This window comes from Ahaetulla prasina, chromosome 4 (assembly GCF_028640845.1).
Source record: "Ahaetulla prasina isolate Xishuangbanna chromosome 4, ASM2864084v1, whole genome shotgun sequence".
In the NCBI taxonomy this organism is placed as follows: domain Eukaryota; kingdom Metazoa; phylum Chordata; class Lepidosauria; order Squamata; family Colubridae; genus Ahaetulla; species Ahaetulla prasina.
Window position 1 is genome coordinate 113,886,003 of NC_080542.1, and position 20,242 is coordinate 113,906,244.

At 35.5% G+C, this 20,242-nt stretch overlaps 1 protein-coding gene across 3 annotated transcripts in view; it reads left to right on the plus strand.

Annotated features, from left to right (window-relative positions):
- Positions 1-2,363, plus strand: part of COL28A1 (collagen type XXVIII alpha 1 chain) — a 96,971-nt gene extending 94,608 nt beyond the window's left edge. For all 3 annotated transcript variants that reach the window (XM_058182190.1, XM_058182189.1, XM_058182191.1), the window contains 2 exons: positions 1,062-1,236; positions 1,421-2,363. In XM_058182190.1, the coding sequence (XP_058038173.1) occupies positions 1,062-1,234 (173 nt within the window). In that variant the 3' untranslated portion in view covers positions 1,235-1,236; positions 1,421-2,363. The remainder of the gene's footprint in view (positions 1-1,061; positions 1,237-1,420) is intronic.
- The last annotated feature ends 17,879 nt before the right edge of the window (positions 2,364-20,242 follow it).

The following is a 20,242-nucleotide window of genomic DNA, read 5'->3' on the forward strand; positions in this document are numbered from 1 at the left end:
CATAAGCTACACAATGTTTTCATGAACTGCTGAAACTGCACATTTTAAATGAACAGTAAGTTTTCAGTGGTTTTTCAGTGGTTTGAGAAAAACACTGTGTGGCTTCAATGTTTTGTTCCTTGAATGCTATTTGTCATTTTTAGTAATAGGCAGTAAGACAACCTATTCATAAGAACAAAATGAGGCAGATGGATGGGTCTCATTCTTAACCCAGTGACTGCCTGCATACAGCTATGTATACCACTCTTTGTGTCTTAGAATCAGATAGTCTAAGTTTTAAGACAGAAGCAGATCTTGATCTTAATATGCACATATTAGCTATCACATCTTGTTTTAGTTTAGATACCCGAGCAGCAACAAAATACATTAAATAAATATAGTACATCATATTTGGATAGTAAACATTTGAGAAGAACTGAAATACTAGAGAGAAATAAAACACAATGGGTGGCTGATCAGACTATGCATGAGGCAATCTCTCATTTTTGATTTAACCTCTTGAAGGTAATCCAGACAGAAAACAAAAACCAGTACTTAACACTATCTTTATTATAAGGTTACAATAACATACTCCTGCATGTTTGAAAGGCTTATTCTATTTTTATTTATTTATTAAATTTCTATGTCTCCCATTTCTTCTGTAAGGTCACTTTGGGCAGATTATTCTATCAGTTACATGTCTTCTTAAGAAAAAGCCCAATTGACTAAAGGAATTTCTGTTTATAACCATTTTAAAATGTACTTCATTGGAATATGGCTAGAAACTTGGAAGGTAAATACATTGTGTGTTGTGTAATGCTCCAAGCATTACAAAGGAGGATTGTATCTGCCAGTCAATCGGCACTATGTACAATTAGTACTACTATAATCTTGAAGAACCAATAAAGACAGAGAAAGCTCATGAAAGCTGAAAATAACTCAATTGTAATTCTTGCTTACATTTCACAGTAAAATAAAGGTAGTGACAATTACTTTATTGTAGTAATAAAGTTGTATAGACAAGACATTTCAGCTTCTATAGAAGTACAGCAAAACAATATATATGTATACTTTATTTTCAGAAACCAGGTGTTTAGAACCAATGAAAACTGGAAGCTGCCGAAATTATAAAGTAAACTGGTTTTATGTCAAGGATACAAATTCTTGTTCCCGATTTTGGTATGGAGGTTGTGAAGGCAACCAGAATAGATTTGAAACCGAACAAGAGTGCCAAGCAATTTGTGTTCAAGGATAAAGGTAAGTAATATGTCTTAAATGTTTGGATTGATAGATTTTATTTAATTTAGAATAGCCATGCAAACATTTTCCCTGAACAAACATGGGTGCACTAATTTGAACTGTATGCCTTCCTCTAAAAATCTGTACATGTAAATTTGCTGATTTTTAAGAGTTAACATTAAAATGTATTTCTTTCTTACAGAAATCTCAAGTGAAATCTCAAATGAAGCCAAAGATTGCATAATCATACTAAAAGAAGTTCAAATACTGTATTAATAGTACTTCTACAATATATTTGGTGCTTTTATGAACCATTGATCTTTATAGTATTATAATATGTTATAATGCTATGATGTGGTAAGGTATAGATTATAGTGTAATACAGTATTGTATCTTTATAGATGATAGTTTTACTTGATAAAAAGCAGTTTACATTTATGCTTATTGATCCATGTTTCAGGAGCAATTTTTAAGAAGCTAGATAACAAAAATTGGAATAATTAGCCTTCATAGAATATTCTGTACCATCCAATCTACAGAACAGAATGTGAATTTTAAATCATCATCAGAAACTGCAACAGCAACAAATAGAAAACTTTCTTGTAATTGGGAACTTTCAAAACAGAATCTCTCCCTAGAGATACAGCTCTAATTATTTTCCTACATCAAAGCATATGTAATCTTGCAGCTAAGGATAATGAAAATCTGATTATTTGCTATTTCCTCTTTGGTCATCTTTTTTCAGGTGCCAAGATCCAACTATAATTGTAGCAAAAAGCCACAGAGAATAATTCATAGTGATCTACATGTGTCCTGTTTATATCAAGACACCATCCTGCCAATTCAGTAATACATTTTAGGACCATCAAGAGTGGTTTCTTATGCAAAAATCTCCAAGCAAAACAGACCAGTATTTTGAACATTATTATCATAACTCCATATACTCTTGTTTCTCAGGGGTTTTAAACAAAAGAGGAAAATAAATTCATAGTAAATGTCAAAATTAATTATAGAAAAATAGGGGAAAGCACAGAAAGATGTTGTTAAGTATATTTTTTCATACTGTATTTTCTTTTTAAACCTTACCTCTTCACCAAAAGTACTGTATATGCTAAAATTGATAAATGATAATTAAATGTATATCACATGAACAAATTGTTGCTCAATTGCTAAGTCATATTCAACTCTTTGTGACCCATTGAACCATAGCATGCCGGGTCCCCCTGTCCTCCACTGTCTCCTTGCCCAAATTCACGTTCATTGGGTCAGTAACACTGTCTAACCATTTCTTCCTCTGCTGGCTTCTTCTTCTGTTGCCTTCAATCTTTCTCAACATCAGGTTCTTTTCCAATGAGTTCTTTCTTTTCATTTGGTGGTCAGAGAATTTGAGCCTCCGCTTCAGTACCTGACCTTCCAAAGAACAGTCAAGGTTGATTTTCTTTAGGGTTAACTAATTTGATCTTCTAAAGAGACTTTCAAGAGTCTTCTCCATCACCATAATTCAAAAGCACCAGTTCTTCAGCACTCAGCTTTCCTTACTTTATTCATCTAAAAGCCGCGGTGGTGCAGTGGTTAGAGTTCTGCTGACTGCCAGCTGCCTGCTGTTTGATCCTCACTGTCTCAAGGTTGACTCAGGCTTTCATCCTTCCAAGGTCGGTAAAATGAGGACCCAGATTGTTGGAGGCAATATACTGACTCTGTAAATCGCTTAAAGTGGACTGTAAAGCACTGTGAAGCAGTATATAAGTCTAAGTGCTATTGCTATTGCTATCTCTCTCAACCATACAGTACAATTGGGAAAACTAGCTTTGACTAAACACATGAACAAGAAAGCTTTTTTAGTTGAAAATGTGGTAATGTGAACTTTTTTACATAAACTTAAATTCAGCGAAAAGATAAATGTGGTGAAATTAGCAGTGAATATGACCATAGAGCATACATTGACTAGCACAATCTTGCCATGATTTCAGCTAGAACATTCTTGTCTGGCTGCGAAAAAAGGAGACGAACAAGGACACATTACCAAGGTACCAAGAAAATGAAGGATTGCTATACTGTATCAGTCTTCATCCCTACAGAAAGGAACAGGTCAAATAAATTGTGATTCCTCAGGGATATTACAAAGCCATATTGAGTTACCTCATGAGACTGTGTGGGCCAGATATATGGATAGAGATGGGACCATTTATAGGATTTGATCGGATCCTGGATATATTCTATTGACCAAGGATCTGTGGAGAAGTGACCCAATATTACAAAACATGGTTGGTAAAGCCAAAAAAGCTACCAAGACAAAGTCCCTATGGAAAAGATATCTTTTTTCATATGTTACCATGGTCCAGTAAAGGCAATGAACTTATTCTGGTGGTTTATGCCAGCTGGTACCTGGGAGCAGTTCCATTAAGAAATATGACCAGTAAATATATAGTGGAGGAGCTGGTCATTATTTACAATACCACAAGACATTTTTACAGATCAGGGCACAAATATCCAATCAGGTCTGTTGAAATAGCTACATGCAGACCTGGGAATAAAAAGGTGTATACTAGTTCTTATTACACACAGGCAAATGATTTTACGGAACAGATGAACTTAAGAACGGACCAAAGAATATGCTAAAATACAGGATAGGACCCAAAGCATTGGAATATTGGCTGCCATTTCTGCTGTTCACATATAGGGAGGTTCTATAGGCATCCAGAAGATTTAGTCCTTTTGAATTATTATATGGGAGACAATCTTGTTAGACTTAAAGGAGGGTAGACTGGAAAGAAGGCCCTAAAAACCTGATTAAATACATCTTGACACAAAAGAATAAGTTGCAGGTCGTAGAACATTTTACACATAAACATTTAGTAACTGCCAGGGAAAGTCAAAAATACAATATGATCAGGGGTTAAAGGCTAAAAAATTTGATGTAGGGGACTAAGTCCTATTACTATTGCCAAGTAAGAAAGTAAACTACAGGTACAGTGGCAGGATCCTATTTAATAAAGAGAAGAACTGATACAATAAATTATGAAATAGAACAGTAAAGCAAAAAAGCAAATATACCAAGTGAACCTCCTACAGAAATAGCACAGTAGAACTGACCCTAGGATGGCCCTGTTGGTATTGGAAGAAAATAATCCAAACTTAGTTGATACACCTTGGAAGGTACTACAGCAATCACCCCAAGGAACTATGCATATAAATCTCAATCTAAGAGACAACCAAAAGAATGAGTTAAGGAAAAATGCTGGAGAATTATAAATGCATGGTTACTGGACAGTAAGGTGAAACTACCTTGGTGGATCATCGGATAGGTATGGGGGAAACCTGACCTATTTGACAATGCCCTACAGGATCCCTGAATGGTTGAAATATGTGCTACAAAAGGAGATAAAAAAATGCTCCAGATGAACATAATACAATCATCTGTCAGTGATGACTCATAATAGATGAGTCATCATAGAATCATCTGTTCACTCTTTCTCTTGGTGCCAAAGCTGAGAGGTGACATAAGGTTTTGTGTAGACTTCTGGCAGAGTGGTGAAATTTGTTAGCTACCTGGTGCCAGGATGGAAGAGCTTCTGGATGGGTTGTGCATCTTATTTAGATAATATCCTTGTCTACAGTAAGACCTGGGAGGATCATGTGCACCATGAGGAAACCATTGGAATGTCTAAGGGAAGCTGGCTTAACCTGAACCAAAAAAGTGGCACCTGGGCTTCTAAGAATCCCAATATCTGAGGTTTGTGGTAGAAAAGGGGTAAATTAAATCTGAACTGGGTGAGATGAAAACCCTGAAACAAGTAGAAACTTGCAAAACAAAGATGTAGTATGATTTACCTGGGGTTGGCAGGATATTACAAAAGGTTTATCTTCTATTTTTCTGCCATTGCTCAATCCCTAACAGAGATAACCAGGAAAACTTCCAATATAAGGCGGACACAACAATGCCAGGAGACAATTGAAAGGTTAAAAGATGCTCCGTGTGGAAAACTGGTGCTAAAATGACTGGATTTTATGCAATCATTTGTTGTACAAATAAATGCCTCTTTTGATTCAGATGCAGTGTTGATGCAAAACAATGAAGGGATAAGACCTCCACCCCCCAGTTTATTATCAAAGAAACTCCTCCAACAAGAACAGAACTATAATACTATCAAGAAAGAGGTGTATACATTGAAATGGGTGACAATGATCTGCGTGTGTACTTCTGGGGTTGGGAATTCATAGTGATCACCAATCACCAGCTACTCACATGGTTACAGAAGATAAGGAATATAAATGTTACATATTCTGGTGAGAGAGAAGTTCCCTGAGGTCGAGTTCTAGTATTAGTCTGAAAAGTTGGAAGATTAAACCTCTGGTCCTAGTTAATGACCCAGATTGGATTTTGCAACAATATCCTGGGACACATATATTTGCCTTCATTCATGAGTAATTAATTTATCATTACAGGAAGAGACATTTCTGAAACCTTTTAAGGCAGGGGTGAAATCTAAAAATTTTCCCTACCGGTTCTGTGGGCATGGCTTAATTGGTGGGCATGGCTTGGTGGTCAGATGGCTTGGTGGGCGTGGCCAATAACAATAAATAATAAAAATAATAAAGTATAAAAAACCAATAAGACGTACTAAAAACCAACTTTCACACTTTACACACATACAACAGAACACAACTGACTCACACGCAATGTAAAAGCAGCTGCACTTCACACTTCACATAGCCACAAAAAGCTCAAAAACCAACATTCACACTTTACACACACACAACACAACACAACACAACTAACTCACACACAATGTAAAAGCAGCTGCACTTCACACTTCACATAGCCACAAAAAGCTCAAAAAACAACTTTCACACTTTACACACACACAACTAACACACACACACAAAATATGCCACATACAGCTTTCTGAGATTTGGTGTGTTTGTTTGTTAGAATGAAACACTACAGAAACACACCAAATCTCAGAAAGCTGCATTTTATTTTATTTTATTTTATTTTATTTTATTGTGGACTTCAAATTCCAGAGTTCCTCAGTCAGCAAAGCCAGCCAGTTGATCACCGAGGAAATAGATTAGCTGAGCGATTGATTCTGTCTGGGCTGAAATTGAAACTGCTTTCGGGCTGTGGCCATGCGCTCATCAGTAATCAGGTAAGTGCCTTAGAATCTCTACTCTTACTTGTAGAAAACATGTTTTCTACAATAGTACAAGTAAGGTTCGGCTGTTTTTTACTTTTAAAGGCCTGTTTCTGCTGAAGCAAAACTGGCTTTTAAAAGTAAAAAAAACAGCAACAAACCTCTGCAGATGGTGCGGCTCAGCGGATAGAAAATATAAATATATATCAAAAGATGGAGGTAGTTACCTATAAAGAACTTCTTTGTATGGAAAAGGGGGAATTACAATTAAAATCTAGAGAAAAGATGGGGGAAGAAGGGAAAAATTATACATGGTTCCAATATGGACAATTACAAGGTAGATGGAAATTAGATCAAAAAATAGGTGTTAAGCAAATTGAGGATAATTTGTTAAAACAAATGAGAGATCAAGGCCAACAGCATATTAAGAGATTGTATTAGTAGAAATAGACTCAGAGACTGAATTGATTAAGGATTGTATGATTAAGTGGGCACAAAATTTTCAGCAACCAATAATGTTGGAAACTTGGGAAAGAATTTGGGTGAAGAATGTTAAATTTACACAAGCGCAAAATATGAGAGAAAATTTTTATAAGATGTTTTATAGATGGCATTTAGACCCCAAAAAATTGTCATGTATGTATCCTAATGTACAGGCTAAATGTTGGAGATGCGATTGTGAAGATGCCACTTATTACCATATATGGTGGACTTGTAAAAAAGTTAAAGCATTTTGGATTAAAGTATGGTGGATCATGCAGAATATTTTGAAAAAGAAGATTAAGTTTACCCGCAGTTCTTTCTACTAGGAATAATTATGGATTGTACAGCTATAGAGACTAAATTGATTTTGAACTTAATAAAAGCCGCAAGACTTTTGATTGCTCAATATTGGAAGAAAGAAGAATTACCTACAATTGAAGAATGGACACTTAAAGTATCAAATCTGGCAGAAATGGCAAAAATCTCTGCTTACTTGAAAGACTATACACAAGAAAAATATATTTTAGAATGGAAAATGTGGATTGATTATATTCAAAATAAGTATCAGATAAAAAAATATCAAATAGCATATGAGTAAATTTAGGAAATATTTTGTATTAGATATATTTCTGAAGGAGAGGGGAATTGAGAGTGTGATTAAGTGTGGAGAGACTAGAGATTATAATTTAGGAATTATTTTAGATTATGATTGTTAGTTTTGATACCCTGCATTTTGTTCTGGAAAGTCGGGGTGGGGGGTGGAGGATAAGGGGGAGGGGAATTGGGGGGTTGAGGCTAGAGATGGAGTGATGGTTAATGTACACGGATTATTGAAGATGTATAAATATAATTAATGTAGGGTCGGATCTGCCCAGTTACCATTTTAGAACGGTGGGGAGGGAGAAAAGAGAGAGTAGGAGGTAGGAAAGAGGAGAAGAGGAAGGAAGAGGGGTAGAAGAGGGAGAAGGAAGGTGTAGGGTGGAGGGAGGAGAGGATGTAGATAAGAGGAGAGGAAGGTCTGGAAAGTAAAAGAAGGTAGAAGAGGGAAGAATGTTAAAAAGGGGGGTGGTGACTGGGCAAGCCCGACTAATTGTATATAACTGTACATTGAATGAGTTGTTTGACATGATTGTAAAAATAAAACTTTTTTATGATAAAAAAGTAAAAAAAACAACAACAAACCTCTGCAGATGGTGCGGCTCAGCAGAGGCGGGGGGGCGGGGCCAGGGATTTTTGCTACTGGTCTTCCGAACCAGCAGCCGCCATCGCTACCAGATTGCACGATCCTGTCCGATCCGGGAGCATTTCACCCATTTTAAGGATGTCCTGGTTCACACCTTCCTTAAAAAGCCATAACTTGATCCCACCTGCCTGGACAACTTTCATTCTGTTTCCCATCTTCCCTTTTTAGGTAGTTGCCTGGCAGCTTCAGAAGGTCCTGTGGAAACAGATTATCCGGTCTCCTTTCAGTCAGGATTCAGATCTGTTTATGTCACAGAGACAGAATTGATCACACTTGTTGATGATCTCTGTCGAGACCAGGATAGGAGTAGTGCAATGATGGCTAACCTTTTTGCCATTGTGTGCCAAAAGTGATGGTCACGCGGGGGTGGTGGTCACGTGGGTGTGTGCCGACACCCATAATTCAATGACCCTCCATGCCCCCTCCCCCCCATGTGACCCTCTTGCACTCCCCCTGCTTTTGGCACGCAACAGCAAAAAGGTTACCGGTGGGCCCAGTAGACCTGTTTTTCGCCCTCCCCCAGACTCAAGGCTTTCTTGGAGCCTTGGGAGGGCAAAAACAGCCTGCCCCACCCCCTGAGGCCCTCTGGAGGCCAGAAACAACTTGTTTCCTGACTTCCAGTGGGCCCAGAAGGCCCAAAAATCAGCTGGCTGACACGTGCATGCACTAGGGAGCTGAGTTAGGGCAACGCTCGCGTGCCCACAGATATGGCTCTATGTGCCACCTGTGGCACGTGTGCCATAGGTTCGCCATTATGGGACTAGTGCAATCATCCTCACTTTCCTTGATTTCTCAGAGGGCTTTGATACTATCAACCATGCCATCCTTTTTGGTTTGACATGAGGCTGGGGGCACAGTTTTGTGCTGGTTTGACACCTTTCTCCAAGGCCAGTCCCAGCTGGTGTTAATAGGGAGTGATAGATTGGCTTCTTTTTTAGGGCATGCTCCAGGGCTCCATACTCTCTACACTCCTTTTTTAACATCTACATGAAGCCACTAGGTGAGATCATCAATCACCATGGGTTGTGACATCATCAGTATGCTGATGATACTCAACTCTATGTTTCCAACCCTGGTGACTCAAGTGATGGTATTGCTTCCTGAGGTTATGGGAGCCTGGATGGGGGATAATAGGCTTTGGCTGAACCCTGGGAATACTCAATGGCTTTAGATGCATTGAGGTTCAAGATCCAAGACTTTGATATTGTTAGTTGTGGATGGGATGCCACTACGCCAGACAAATCTGGTTTGCAACTTGGTGGTTCTCCTGGACTTGTAATCCCTCCTCTAAGAGCAGGTAGCAGTTGCAGCTAGGAAAGCCTTTGGACAATTTTGGGTTGTGCACAATTGCAGTTTTCCTGGATCAGGAGTCCCTGCACTCAGTCATTCAAGCACTAGTCATTTTGCATTTGGACTATTGCACATTCTCTACATGGGGATACCATTGAATACCATTTGGAAGCTACAGCTGTTGAAGAGTGCAGTGGTGTGGGCAGCTTTTGGAGTCACTAGTGGCCCATGTAACATATGTTTTGCCACTGGCTGCCAGTTTGCTTCTGGGTGCAAACCAAGATGTTGGTTATCACTTTTTAAGTCCTTCATAGCATGGATACAGGTTACTTGAAGAATCATTGCATCCCGGTAGGATTGACCCATCCCACTTGTGCCAGCAGAGATGAATGGTGCAGGCCTGTCAGTGAGGAAATTCTGTCAGGCAGGTCCAGAAGACCCTTCCCTGCCATGGCTACTGCCCTTTGGAACATCTTGCCCCCCAGATCAGCTCCCACCCTCTTGACCTTCTGCCAGATCCTGAAGTCTTGACTCTGCCAGTTGGCCTGGGGCTCCAATGGAGGACCGTCACCCTCGAAGTGGTTGATAATAGATTCCATCTCCCCTCTGCTCATCCTATTTCCTCCCCTGCTTTTATAGTTAATAGTTTGTATATTTATAAATTTTATTGTTTACTTGTTTTTGATATTTTTTCTAAGATAGTAGAAAGAAAAATGTGACACCAACCCAGAGTTGCTTCATGATGAAATGGGCAATTTACTAGTCATTGGCAGAGAAGAACAGAGATACCCAAAGACAGAAGTGGCCCTACAAAATTAAAATATTTATATAGAATATTTAATTTGAGCACTTATGCTTTTATTAAGATCCAGAAATAATGTCTCATTTTGTTTTATGATTTGTTGGCTTACCTACTTATCACTGTTCGTAAGCCTTGAAGAAGCCTGGAAAGTGAGATAAGGTGTACAGGTGAAAGACATCTTCTCATTAGATAAATGTGTTTTCACAAAAGTTAGAAGAAAGGAAGAAAGGAAGTTCCTTACATGTAATGATGTGAGGAGGGAGCCAGGTGACTTTGTAGAGAGGAGGTAGAGATTAAAAAGTACTTTTAAGCTGTTTTAGACACTTTGTATTTGATGCCAATCTACAAGATAAATTTTAGGACATAAACACAACAATCTCCTATTCTTAAGACAAGAACAGGATAGCTATAAAATATTATAAAATATCCAGTTTGTCAAATAATTCAAACTCTAATGGCAAGGACTATTTTAAAGAATAGGTTGATCGGAAAAATGTGCCCATGTCTGAAAGATATTGTTAGAATTTTTCATGCTAAATGCCAGAGCTTCCCATAACAGCCCTTTGACCTTCACAAAAGCTATTCTATAAAGTGCTCAGAATAATGACAAATAAAGCAATGTATTTATTATAAATGAACACCAAAAACTTCATGAATGAGGATCTGCAAAAAACGTTTGTAGGCAAAATGTTGCAGTGAGAAGAAGAGTGATATTAAGGAAATGGGTATATGGATTGAGACGGTTTCTTGACAAAAGCTTAAAAAACTGGATTCCTGTTGTCCTTTTTGTCAGAAGCTATTATTTTTCAGTAAATTGTTTTTGAATAATTAAGAATCTTTAGGGTACATATAAGATTATATAAAAGGCCTTAGTTTACTTTCTCCATAGATAAGCCACATAATTCAATGGTAATTTACATTAGATACTTGGGAAAAATTATTTGTGGTACATAACATGAATATTACTAAAAGCTAGCACAAAAAAATCACTAAGAAATTGCAGGATATTTGTAACATCTGGAAGCATCAATACCATTCTTATTTAATATCATATGACCATAAAATTAATAGTTGCATATTTATTTCCGCAAAGGAGTCACTGAGACTTTATGAAATTTTGGCAATCAATTGTTTCTTCTTACTTTTCTTATGACTAGTCTAACAGTAAAAGAATGAAAGATAGAGCAAAGTGTTTGTATTCTTTGATTAATTCTAGTTGCCAGAAATTCTCCACGTCACATTTATAATATATATTTGGTTCATGGTTTCTTCAAATTAATCCTCATATGTGAGGTATCATTAAGACATACTGCACATTAAGACAATTGGTATGGGGGGAAAAATAATATTCCAAGATAAAAAAGAGAGACAGAAGTGTGTGTAATAGTAAAATCAATACTTTAATAATTTTTCAGCATGCCAACTTACTTCAAAATGTATAATAATATATAGTATGCCTTGCAAAATAATTTAGCCAGGAAATGATATGCAAGACATATCTTAACTTATCAACAAGAAGTATAATATACAAACTTATAGGATTGTTTCAGCAAAGAATTCTGAGCATCAACACAAAAACAGGAAGATTCAACATATAAATACTGCAATAAGAAATTATCTCACAATTCAGTCTACACAGAGTATAATAAAATATAATATAGTACATAAGTATAAGATACCAAAAAAATATTATAAATGAAAATATGTAAAACATTTCAAGTTCAAAATACTTTTTAAAATGGTCAGAAAAACACCAATTACAGCCAGTAAAAACGAGAGGAATATATTTCTGTGTTTTTAAAATTTGGACTATTGCAAATTTTACAAAAATCTGTATTTAAAATTAGATAACTACAACAAAGAATGATGTTGAAGGTTTTGTCAGATGACTTTAGGGATAGAGAGTTCTCTTCATATATAACTTTGAATATTATGAAAAATATCAGTTTCCGATTTAATAAAGCAAATAACATGAACTTCTTTGAAGGAAAAAATGGGGGGGGGGGAAGTAAAATAATAGTAAAAAAGGATAAAAATGCTGAAAGTCCATGAGTGAATAGGAAGAAAAGTATATGTTTCCATTTTAGATGGAATATGTGTCAATAAAATAAGGCATTGTTGGAAGTCCTACATGCAGATCCCTTGAATATGGAAAAAAATTGCAGGCATATTTCCAGATATAAATGAAGATATAAATACAGATATTTATATAAATGCAGATATTTATATAATTTATAATGCAGATATAAAACAACATTTTGGAAATTCATTTTGCCCTTATGTTGAGATTTTCTTAAGCTTTGATTTTAAAAAGGGGCTGTTTTGAGAACAAAATGCAACTAATTCTGAGGACTATGAGAAAAACAAGAAAAATATACACATTCATACTACAAAAAGAATTTCTACCAAGTTCATTGTAAATAGTGAGGGTAAAATATTTCAATTTCAAAACACCTTTGAAGTGGTCTAAACGAACATGAATTACAGAAGAACCTCAAGAGGCAAAAGGCAAAGGAGAAAGGCAATTTGAAGAATTTTTTTTTTTTACAGAAGAAAAGAAAAACATCAATAACGGAATTGTATTTACAGAAACATAGAAATGATCTTTACACCTTTCATTCAGCCACCATTTTTAAACCATCCAAGCTGGGAGACAGAAAAAGAGACTAAATATTTTAAAAAAAAACCGTAGTTGAATTTGAACTGTTGGAACCAATTATGATGCTGGGGGTTTCGTCAGCTGACTTTATGGGCTAAAGGTTGACCTTCCATTACAAAATTGATTCTCTTGCCAAACACCAATTTTGGATATAAAAAATCAAATTAACTGAAGAGGCCGTTTTGGAAAAAAAAATGCAAATAATTCTGGGGATAGTGAGAATAACAGGAAAAATATACACATTCATACTAGAAAAAGGAATCCTGCCACAGTTCATTGTAAATAGTGAGGGTAAAATATTTCAACTAAAAAACACCTTTGGAGTGGTCTAAAGAACATCCCTTACATCCAGGAAAAATATATTATGGTGCATTTGAAGCTCAAAACATTTACCTATCCCTAACACTGAATTGATCATTGCCTAGAAAAAAACATGAAGAAAAAAAAATACAAGTAACCAAAATGTTAGCGAAGATTAACTAAAAAGCAATTAACGCAAAATGAAAACTAGGAACAGCTCAAAATATTAAAAACCAACACCATTCCTAATATTCTAACATAAACAAGTCCAGTTCTTAATCTATAGAATTAAACCTGGACATGTCTATTTCTACCTACTTCCTATGAATACTTCTTATGTCCTCTGAATTGTGATTTCCAGAGGAAGCTTCCTATGAATACTTCAGAGGTCCTCTCGAACATGAATTACAGAAGAACCTCAAGAGGCAAAAGGCAAAGGAGAAAGGCAATTTGAAGAATTTTTTTTTTTACAGAAGAAAAGAAAAACATCAATAACGGAATTGTATTTACAGAAACATAGAAATGATCTTTACACCTTTCATTCAGCCACCATTTTTAAACCATCCAAGCTGGGAGACAGAAAAAGAGACTAAATATTTTTTTAAAAAACCGTAGTTGAATTTGAACTGTTGGAACCAATTATGATGCTGGTGGCTTCGTCAGCTGACTTTATGGGCTAAAGGTTGACCTTCCATTACAAAATTGATTCTCTTGCCAAACACCAATTTCGGATATAAAAAATCAAATCAATTGAAGGGATCGTTTTGAGAAAAAAAATGCAAATAATTCTGGGGATTGTGAGAAAAACAGGAAAAATATACACATTCATACTAAAAAAAGTACTGCCACAGTTCATTGTAAATAGAGAGGATAAAATATTTCAACTAAAAAACACCTTTGGAGTGGTCTAAAGAAAATCCCTTACATCCAGGAGGAATCTATTATGGTGCTTTTGAAGCTGAAAACATTTACCTATCCCTAACAGTGAACTGATCGTTGCCTAGAAAAAAACATGAAGAAAGAAAGAAAAAATGCAAGTAACCAAAATGTTAGCGAAGATTAACTAAAAAGCAATTAACGCAAAATGAAAACTAGGAACAGCTCAAAATATTAAAAACCAGCACCATTAATATTCTAACATAAACAAGTCCAGTTCTTAATCTATAGAATTAAACCTGGACATGTCTATTTCTACCTACTTCCTATGAATACTTCTTACGTCCTCTGAATTGTGATTTCCAGAGGAAGCTTCCTATGAAAACTTCTTACGTCCTCTGAATTGTGATTTCAGAGGAAGCTTCCTATGAATACTTCTTATGTCCTCTGAATTGTGATTTCCAGAGGAAGCTTCCTATGAATACTTCAGAGGTCCTCTCGAACATGAATTACAGAAGAACCTCAAGAGGCAAAAGGCAAAGGAGAAAGGCAATTTGAAGAATTTTTTTTTACAGGAGACAAGAAAAACATCAATAACGGAATTGTATTTACAGAAACACAGAAATGATATTTACACCTTTCATTCGGCCACCATTTTTAAACCATCCAAGCTGGGAGACAGAAAAAGAGACTAAATATTTGAAAAAAAAACGTAGTTGAATTTTAACTGTTGGAACCAATTATGATGCGGGGGGTTTCGTCAGCTGACTTTATGGGCTAAAGGTTGACCTTCCATTACAAAATTGATTCTCTTGCCAAACACCAATTTTGGATATAAAAAATCAAATCAATTGAAGGGATCGTTTTGAGAAAAAAAATGCAAATAATTCTGGGGATTGTGAGAAAAACAGGAAAAATATACACATTCATACTAAAAAAAGGAATCCTGCCACAGTTCATTGTAAATAGAGAGGATAAAATATTTCAACTAAAAAACACCTTTGGAGTGGTCTAAAGAAAATCCCTTACATCAGGAGGAATCTATTATGGTGCTTTTGAAGCTGAAAACATTTACCTATCCCTAACAGTGAACTGATCGTTGCCTAGAAAAAAACATGAAGAAAGAAAGAAAAAATGCAAGTAACCAAAATGTTAGCGAAGATTAACTAAAAAGCAATTAACGCAAAATGAAAACTAGGAACAGCTCAAAATATTAAAAACCAACACCATTCCTAATATTCTAACATAAACAAGTCCAGTTCTTAATCTATAGAATTAAACCTGGACATGTCTATTTCTACCTACTTCCTATGAATACTTCTTATGTCCTCTGAATTGTGATTTCCAGAGGAAGCTTCCTATGAATACTTCAGAGGTCCTCTCGAACATGAATTACAGAAGAACCTCAAGAGGCAAAAGGCAAAGGAGAAAGGCAATTTGAAGAATTTTTTTTTACAGGAGACAAGAAAAACATCAATAACGGAATTGTATTTACAGAAACACAGAAATGATATTTACACCTTTCATTCGGCCACCATTTTTAAACCATCCAAGCTGGGAGACAGAAAAAGAGACTAAATATTTGAAAAAAAAACGTAGTTGAATTTTAACTGTTGGAACCAATTATGATGCGGGGGGTTTCGTCAGCTGACTTTATGGGCTAAAGGTTGACCTTCCATTACAAAATTGATTCTCTTGCCAAACACCAATTTCGGATATAAAAAATCAAATCAATTGAAGGGATCGTTTTGAGAAAAAAAATGCAAATAATTCTGGGGATTGTGAGAAAAACAGGAAAAATATACACATTCATACTAAAAAAAGGAATCCTGCCACAGTTCATTGTAAATAGAGAGGATAAAATATTTCAACTTCAAAACACTTTTGGATTGTTCTAAAGAAAATCCCTTACATCCAGGGGGAATCTATTATGGTGCATTTGAAGCTGAAAACATTTACCTATCCCTAACACTGAACTGATCGTTGCCTAGAAAAAAACATGAAGAAAGAAAGAAAAAATGCAAGTAACCAAAATGTTAGCGAAGATTAACTAAAAAGCATTTAAGGCAATATGAAAACGAGGATGAGCTACAAATATTAAAAACCAGCACCATTAATATTCTAACATAAACAAGTCCAGTTCTTAATCTATAGAATTAAACCTGGACATGTCTATTTCTACCTACTTCCTATGAATACTTCTTATGTCCTCTGAATTGTGATTTCCAGAGGAAGCTTCCTATGAATACTTCAGAGGTCCTCTCGAACATGAATTACAGAAGAACCTCAAGAGGCAAAAGGCAAAGGAGAAAGGCAATTTGAAGAATTTTTTTTTACAGGAGACAAGAAAAACATCAATAACGGAATTGTATTTACAGAAACACAGAAATGATATTTACACCTTTCATTCGCCACCATTTTAAACCATCCAAGCTGGGAGACAGAAAAGAGAATAAATATTTGAAAAAAACGAGTTGAATTTTAACTGTTGGAACCAATTATGATGCGGGGGGTTTCGTCACTGGACTTTATGGGCTAAAGGTTGACCTTCCATTACAAAATTGATTCTCTTGCCAAACACCAATTTTGGATATAAAAAATCAAATCAATTGAAGGGATCGTTTGAGAAAAATGCAAATAATTCTGGGGATTGTGAGAAAACAGGAAAAATATACATTCATACTAAAAAAAGGAATCCTGCCACAGTTCATTGTAAATAGAGAGGGTAAAATATTTCAACTTCAAAACACTTTTGGAGCGGTCTAAAGAACATCCCTTACATCCAGGAGGAATCTATTATGGTGCATTTGAAGCTGAAAACATTTACCTATCCTAACACTGAACTGATCGTTGCCTAGAAAAAAACATGAAGAAAGAAAGAAAAAATGCAAGTAACCAAAATGTTAGCGAAGATTAACTAAAAAGCATTTAAGGCAATATGAAAACGAGGATGAGCTACAAATATTAAAAACCAGCACCATTAATATTCTAACATAAACAAGTCCAGTTCTTAATCTATAGAATTAAACCTGGACATGTCTATTTCTACCTACTTCCTATGAATACTTCTTGTCCTCTGAATTGTGATTTCAGAGGAAGCTTCCTATGAATACTTCAGAGGTCCTCTCGAACATGAATTACAGAAGAACCTCAAGAGGCAAAAGGCAAAGGAGAAAGGCAATTTGAAGAATTTTTTTTTACAGGAGACAAGAAAAACATCAATAACGGAATTGTATTTACAGAAACACAGAAATGATATTTACACCTTTCATTCGGCCACCATTTTTAAACCATCCAAGCTGGGAGACAGAAAAAGAGACTAAATATTTGAAAAAAAAACGTAGTTGAATTTTAACTGTTGGAACCAATTATGATGCGGGGGGTTTCGTCACTGGACTTTATGGGCTAAAGGTTGACCTTCCATTACAAAATTGATTCTCTTGCCAAACACCAATTTTGGATATAAAAAATCAAATCAATTGAAGGGATCGTTTTGAGAAAAAAAATGCAAATAATTCTGGGGATTGTGAGAAAAACAGGAAAAATATACACATTCATACTAAAAAAAGGAATCCTGCCACAGTTCATTGTAAATAGAGAGGGTAAAATATTTCAACTTCAAAACACTTTTGGAGTGGTCTAAAGAACATCCCTTACATCCAGGAGGAATCTATTATGGTGCATTTGAAGCTGAAAACATTTACCTATCCCTAACACTGAACTGATCGTTGCCTAGAAAAAAACATGAAGAAAGAAAGAAAAAATGCAAGTAACCAAAATGTTAGCGAAGATTAACTAAAAAGCATTTAAGGCAATATGAAAACGAGGATGAGCTACAAATATTAAAAACCAGCACCATTAATATTCTAACATAAACAAGTCCAGTTCTTAATCTATAGAATTAAACCTGGACATGTCTATTTCTACCTACTTCCTATGAATACTTCTTATGTCCTCTGAATTGTGATTTCCAGAGGAAGCTTCCTATGAATACTTCAGAGGTCCTCTCGAACATGAATTACAGAAGAACCTCAAGAGGCAAAAGGCAAAGGAGAAAGGCAATTTGAAGAATTTTTTTTTACAGGAGACAAGAAAAACATCAATAACGGAATTGTATTGTAAATGATATTTACACCTTTCATTCGGCCACCATTTTTAAACCATCCAAGCTGGGAGACAGAAAAAGAGAATAAATATTTGAAAAAAAAACGTAGTTGAATTTTAACTGTTGGAACCAATTATGATGCGGGGGGTTTCGTCACTGGACTTTATGGGCTAAACGTTGACCTTCCATTACAAAATTGATTCCCTTGCCAAACACCAATTTTGGATATAAAAAATCAAATCAATTGAAGGGATCGTTTTGAGAAAAAAAATGCAAATAATTCTGGGGATTGTGAGAAAAACAGGAAAAATATACACATTCATACTAAAAAAAGGAATCCTGCCACAGTTCATTGTAAATAGAGAGGGTAAAATATTTCAACTTCAAAACACTTTTGGAGTGGTCTAAAGAACATCCCTTACATCCAGGAGGAATCTATTATGGTGCATTTGAAGCTGAAAACATTTACCTATCCCTAACACTGAACTGATCGTTGCCTAGAAAAAAACATGAAGAAAGAAAGAAAAAATGCAAGTAACCAAAATGTTAGCGAAGATTAACTAAAAAGCATTTAAGGCAATATGAAAACGAGGATGAGCTACAAATATTAAAAACCAGCACCATTAATATTCTAACATAAACAAGTCCAGTTCTTAATCTATAGAATTAAACCTGGACATGTCTATTTCTACCTACTTCCTATGAATACTTCTTATGTCCTCTGAATTGTGATTTCCAGAGGAAGCTTCCTATGAATACTTCAGAGGTCCTCTCGAACATGAATTACAGAAGAACCTCAAGAGGCAAAAGGCAAAGGAGAAAGGCAATTTGAAGATTTTTTTTTTACAGGAGACAAGAAAAACATCAATAACGGAATTGTATTTACAGAAACACAGAAATGATATTTACACCTTTCATTCGGCCACCATTTTTAAACCAAGCTGGGAGACAGAAAAAGAGACTAAATATTTGGGGGGAAAAAACGTAGTTGAATTTTAACTGTTGGAACCAATTATGATGCGGGGGGTTTCGTCAGCTGACTTTATGGGCTAAAGGTTGACCTTCCATTACAAAATTGATTCTCTTGCCAAACACCAATTTCGGATATAAAAAATCAAATTAACTGAAGAGGCTGTTTTGAAAAAAAAATGCAAATAATTCTGGGGATAGTGATAATAACAGGAAAAATATACACATTCATACTAGAAAAAGGAATCCTGCCACAGTTCATTGTAAATAGTGAGGGTAAAATATTTCAACTAAAAAACACCTTTGGAGTGGTCTAAAGAAAATCCCTTACATCCAGGAGGAATCTATTATGGTGCATTTGAAGCTGAAAACATTTACCTATCCCTAACAGTGAACTGATCGTTGCCTAGAAAAAAACATGAAGAAAGAAAGAAAAAATGCAAGTAACCAAAATGTTAGCGAAGATTAACTAAAAAGCAAATAAGGCAAAATAAAAACTAGGAACAGCTCAAAATATTAAAAACCAACACCATTCCTAATATTCTAACATAAACAAGTCCAGTTCTTAATCTATAGAATTAAACCTGGACATGTCTATTTCTACCTACTTCCTATGAATACTTCTTATGTCCTCTGAATTGTGATTTCCAGAGGAAGCTTCCTATGAATACTTCAGAGGTCCTCTCGAACATGAATTACAGAAGAACCTCAAGAGGCAAAAGGCAAAGGAGAAAGGCAATTTGAAGAATTTTTTTTTACAGGAGACAAGAAAAACATCAATAACGGAATTGTATTTACAGAAACACAGAAATGATATTTACACCTTTCATTCGGCCACCATTTTTAAACCATCCAAGCTGGGAGACAGAAAAAGAAACTAAATATTTGAAAAAAAAAACGTAGTTGAATTTTAACTGTTGGAACCAATTATGATGCGGGGGGTTTCGTCACTGGACTTTATGGGCTAAAGGTTGACCTTCCATTACAAAATTGATTCTCTTGCCAAACACCAATTTTGGATATAAAAAATCAAATCAATTGAAGGGATCGTTTTGAGAAAAAAAAATGCAAATAATTCTGGGGATTGTGAGAAAAATAGGAAAAATATACACATTCATACTAAAAAAAGGAATCCTGCCACAGTTCATTGTAAATAGAGAGG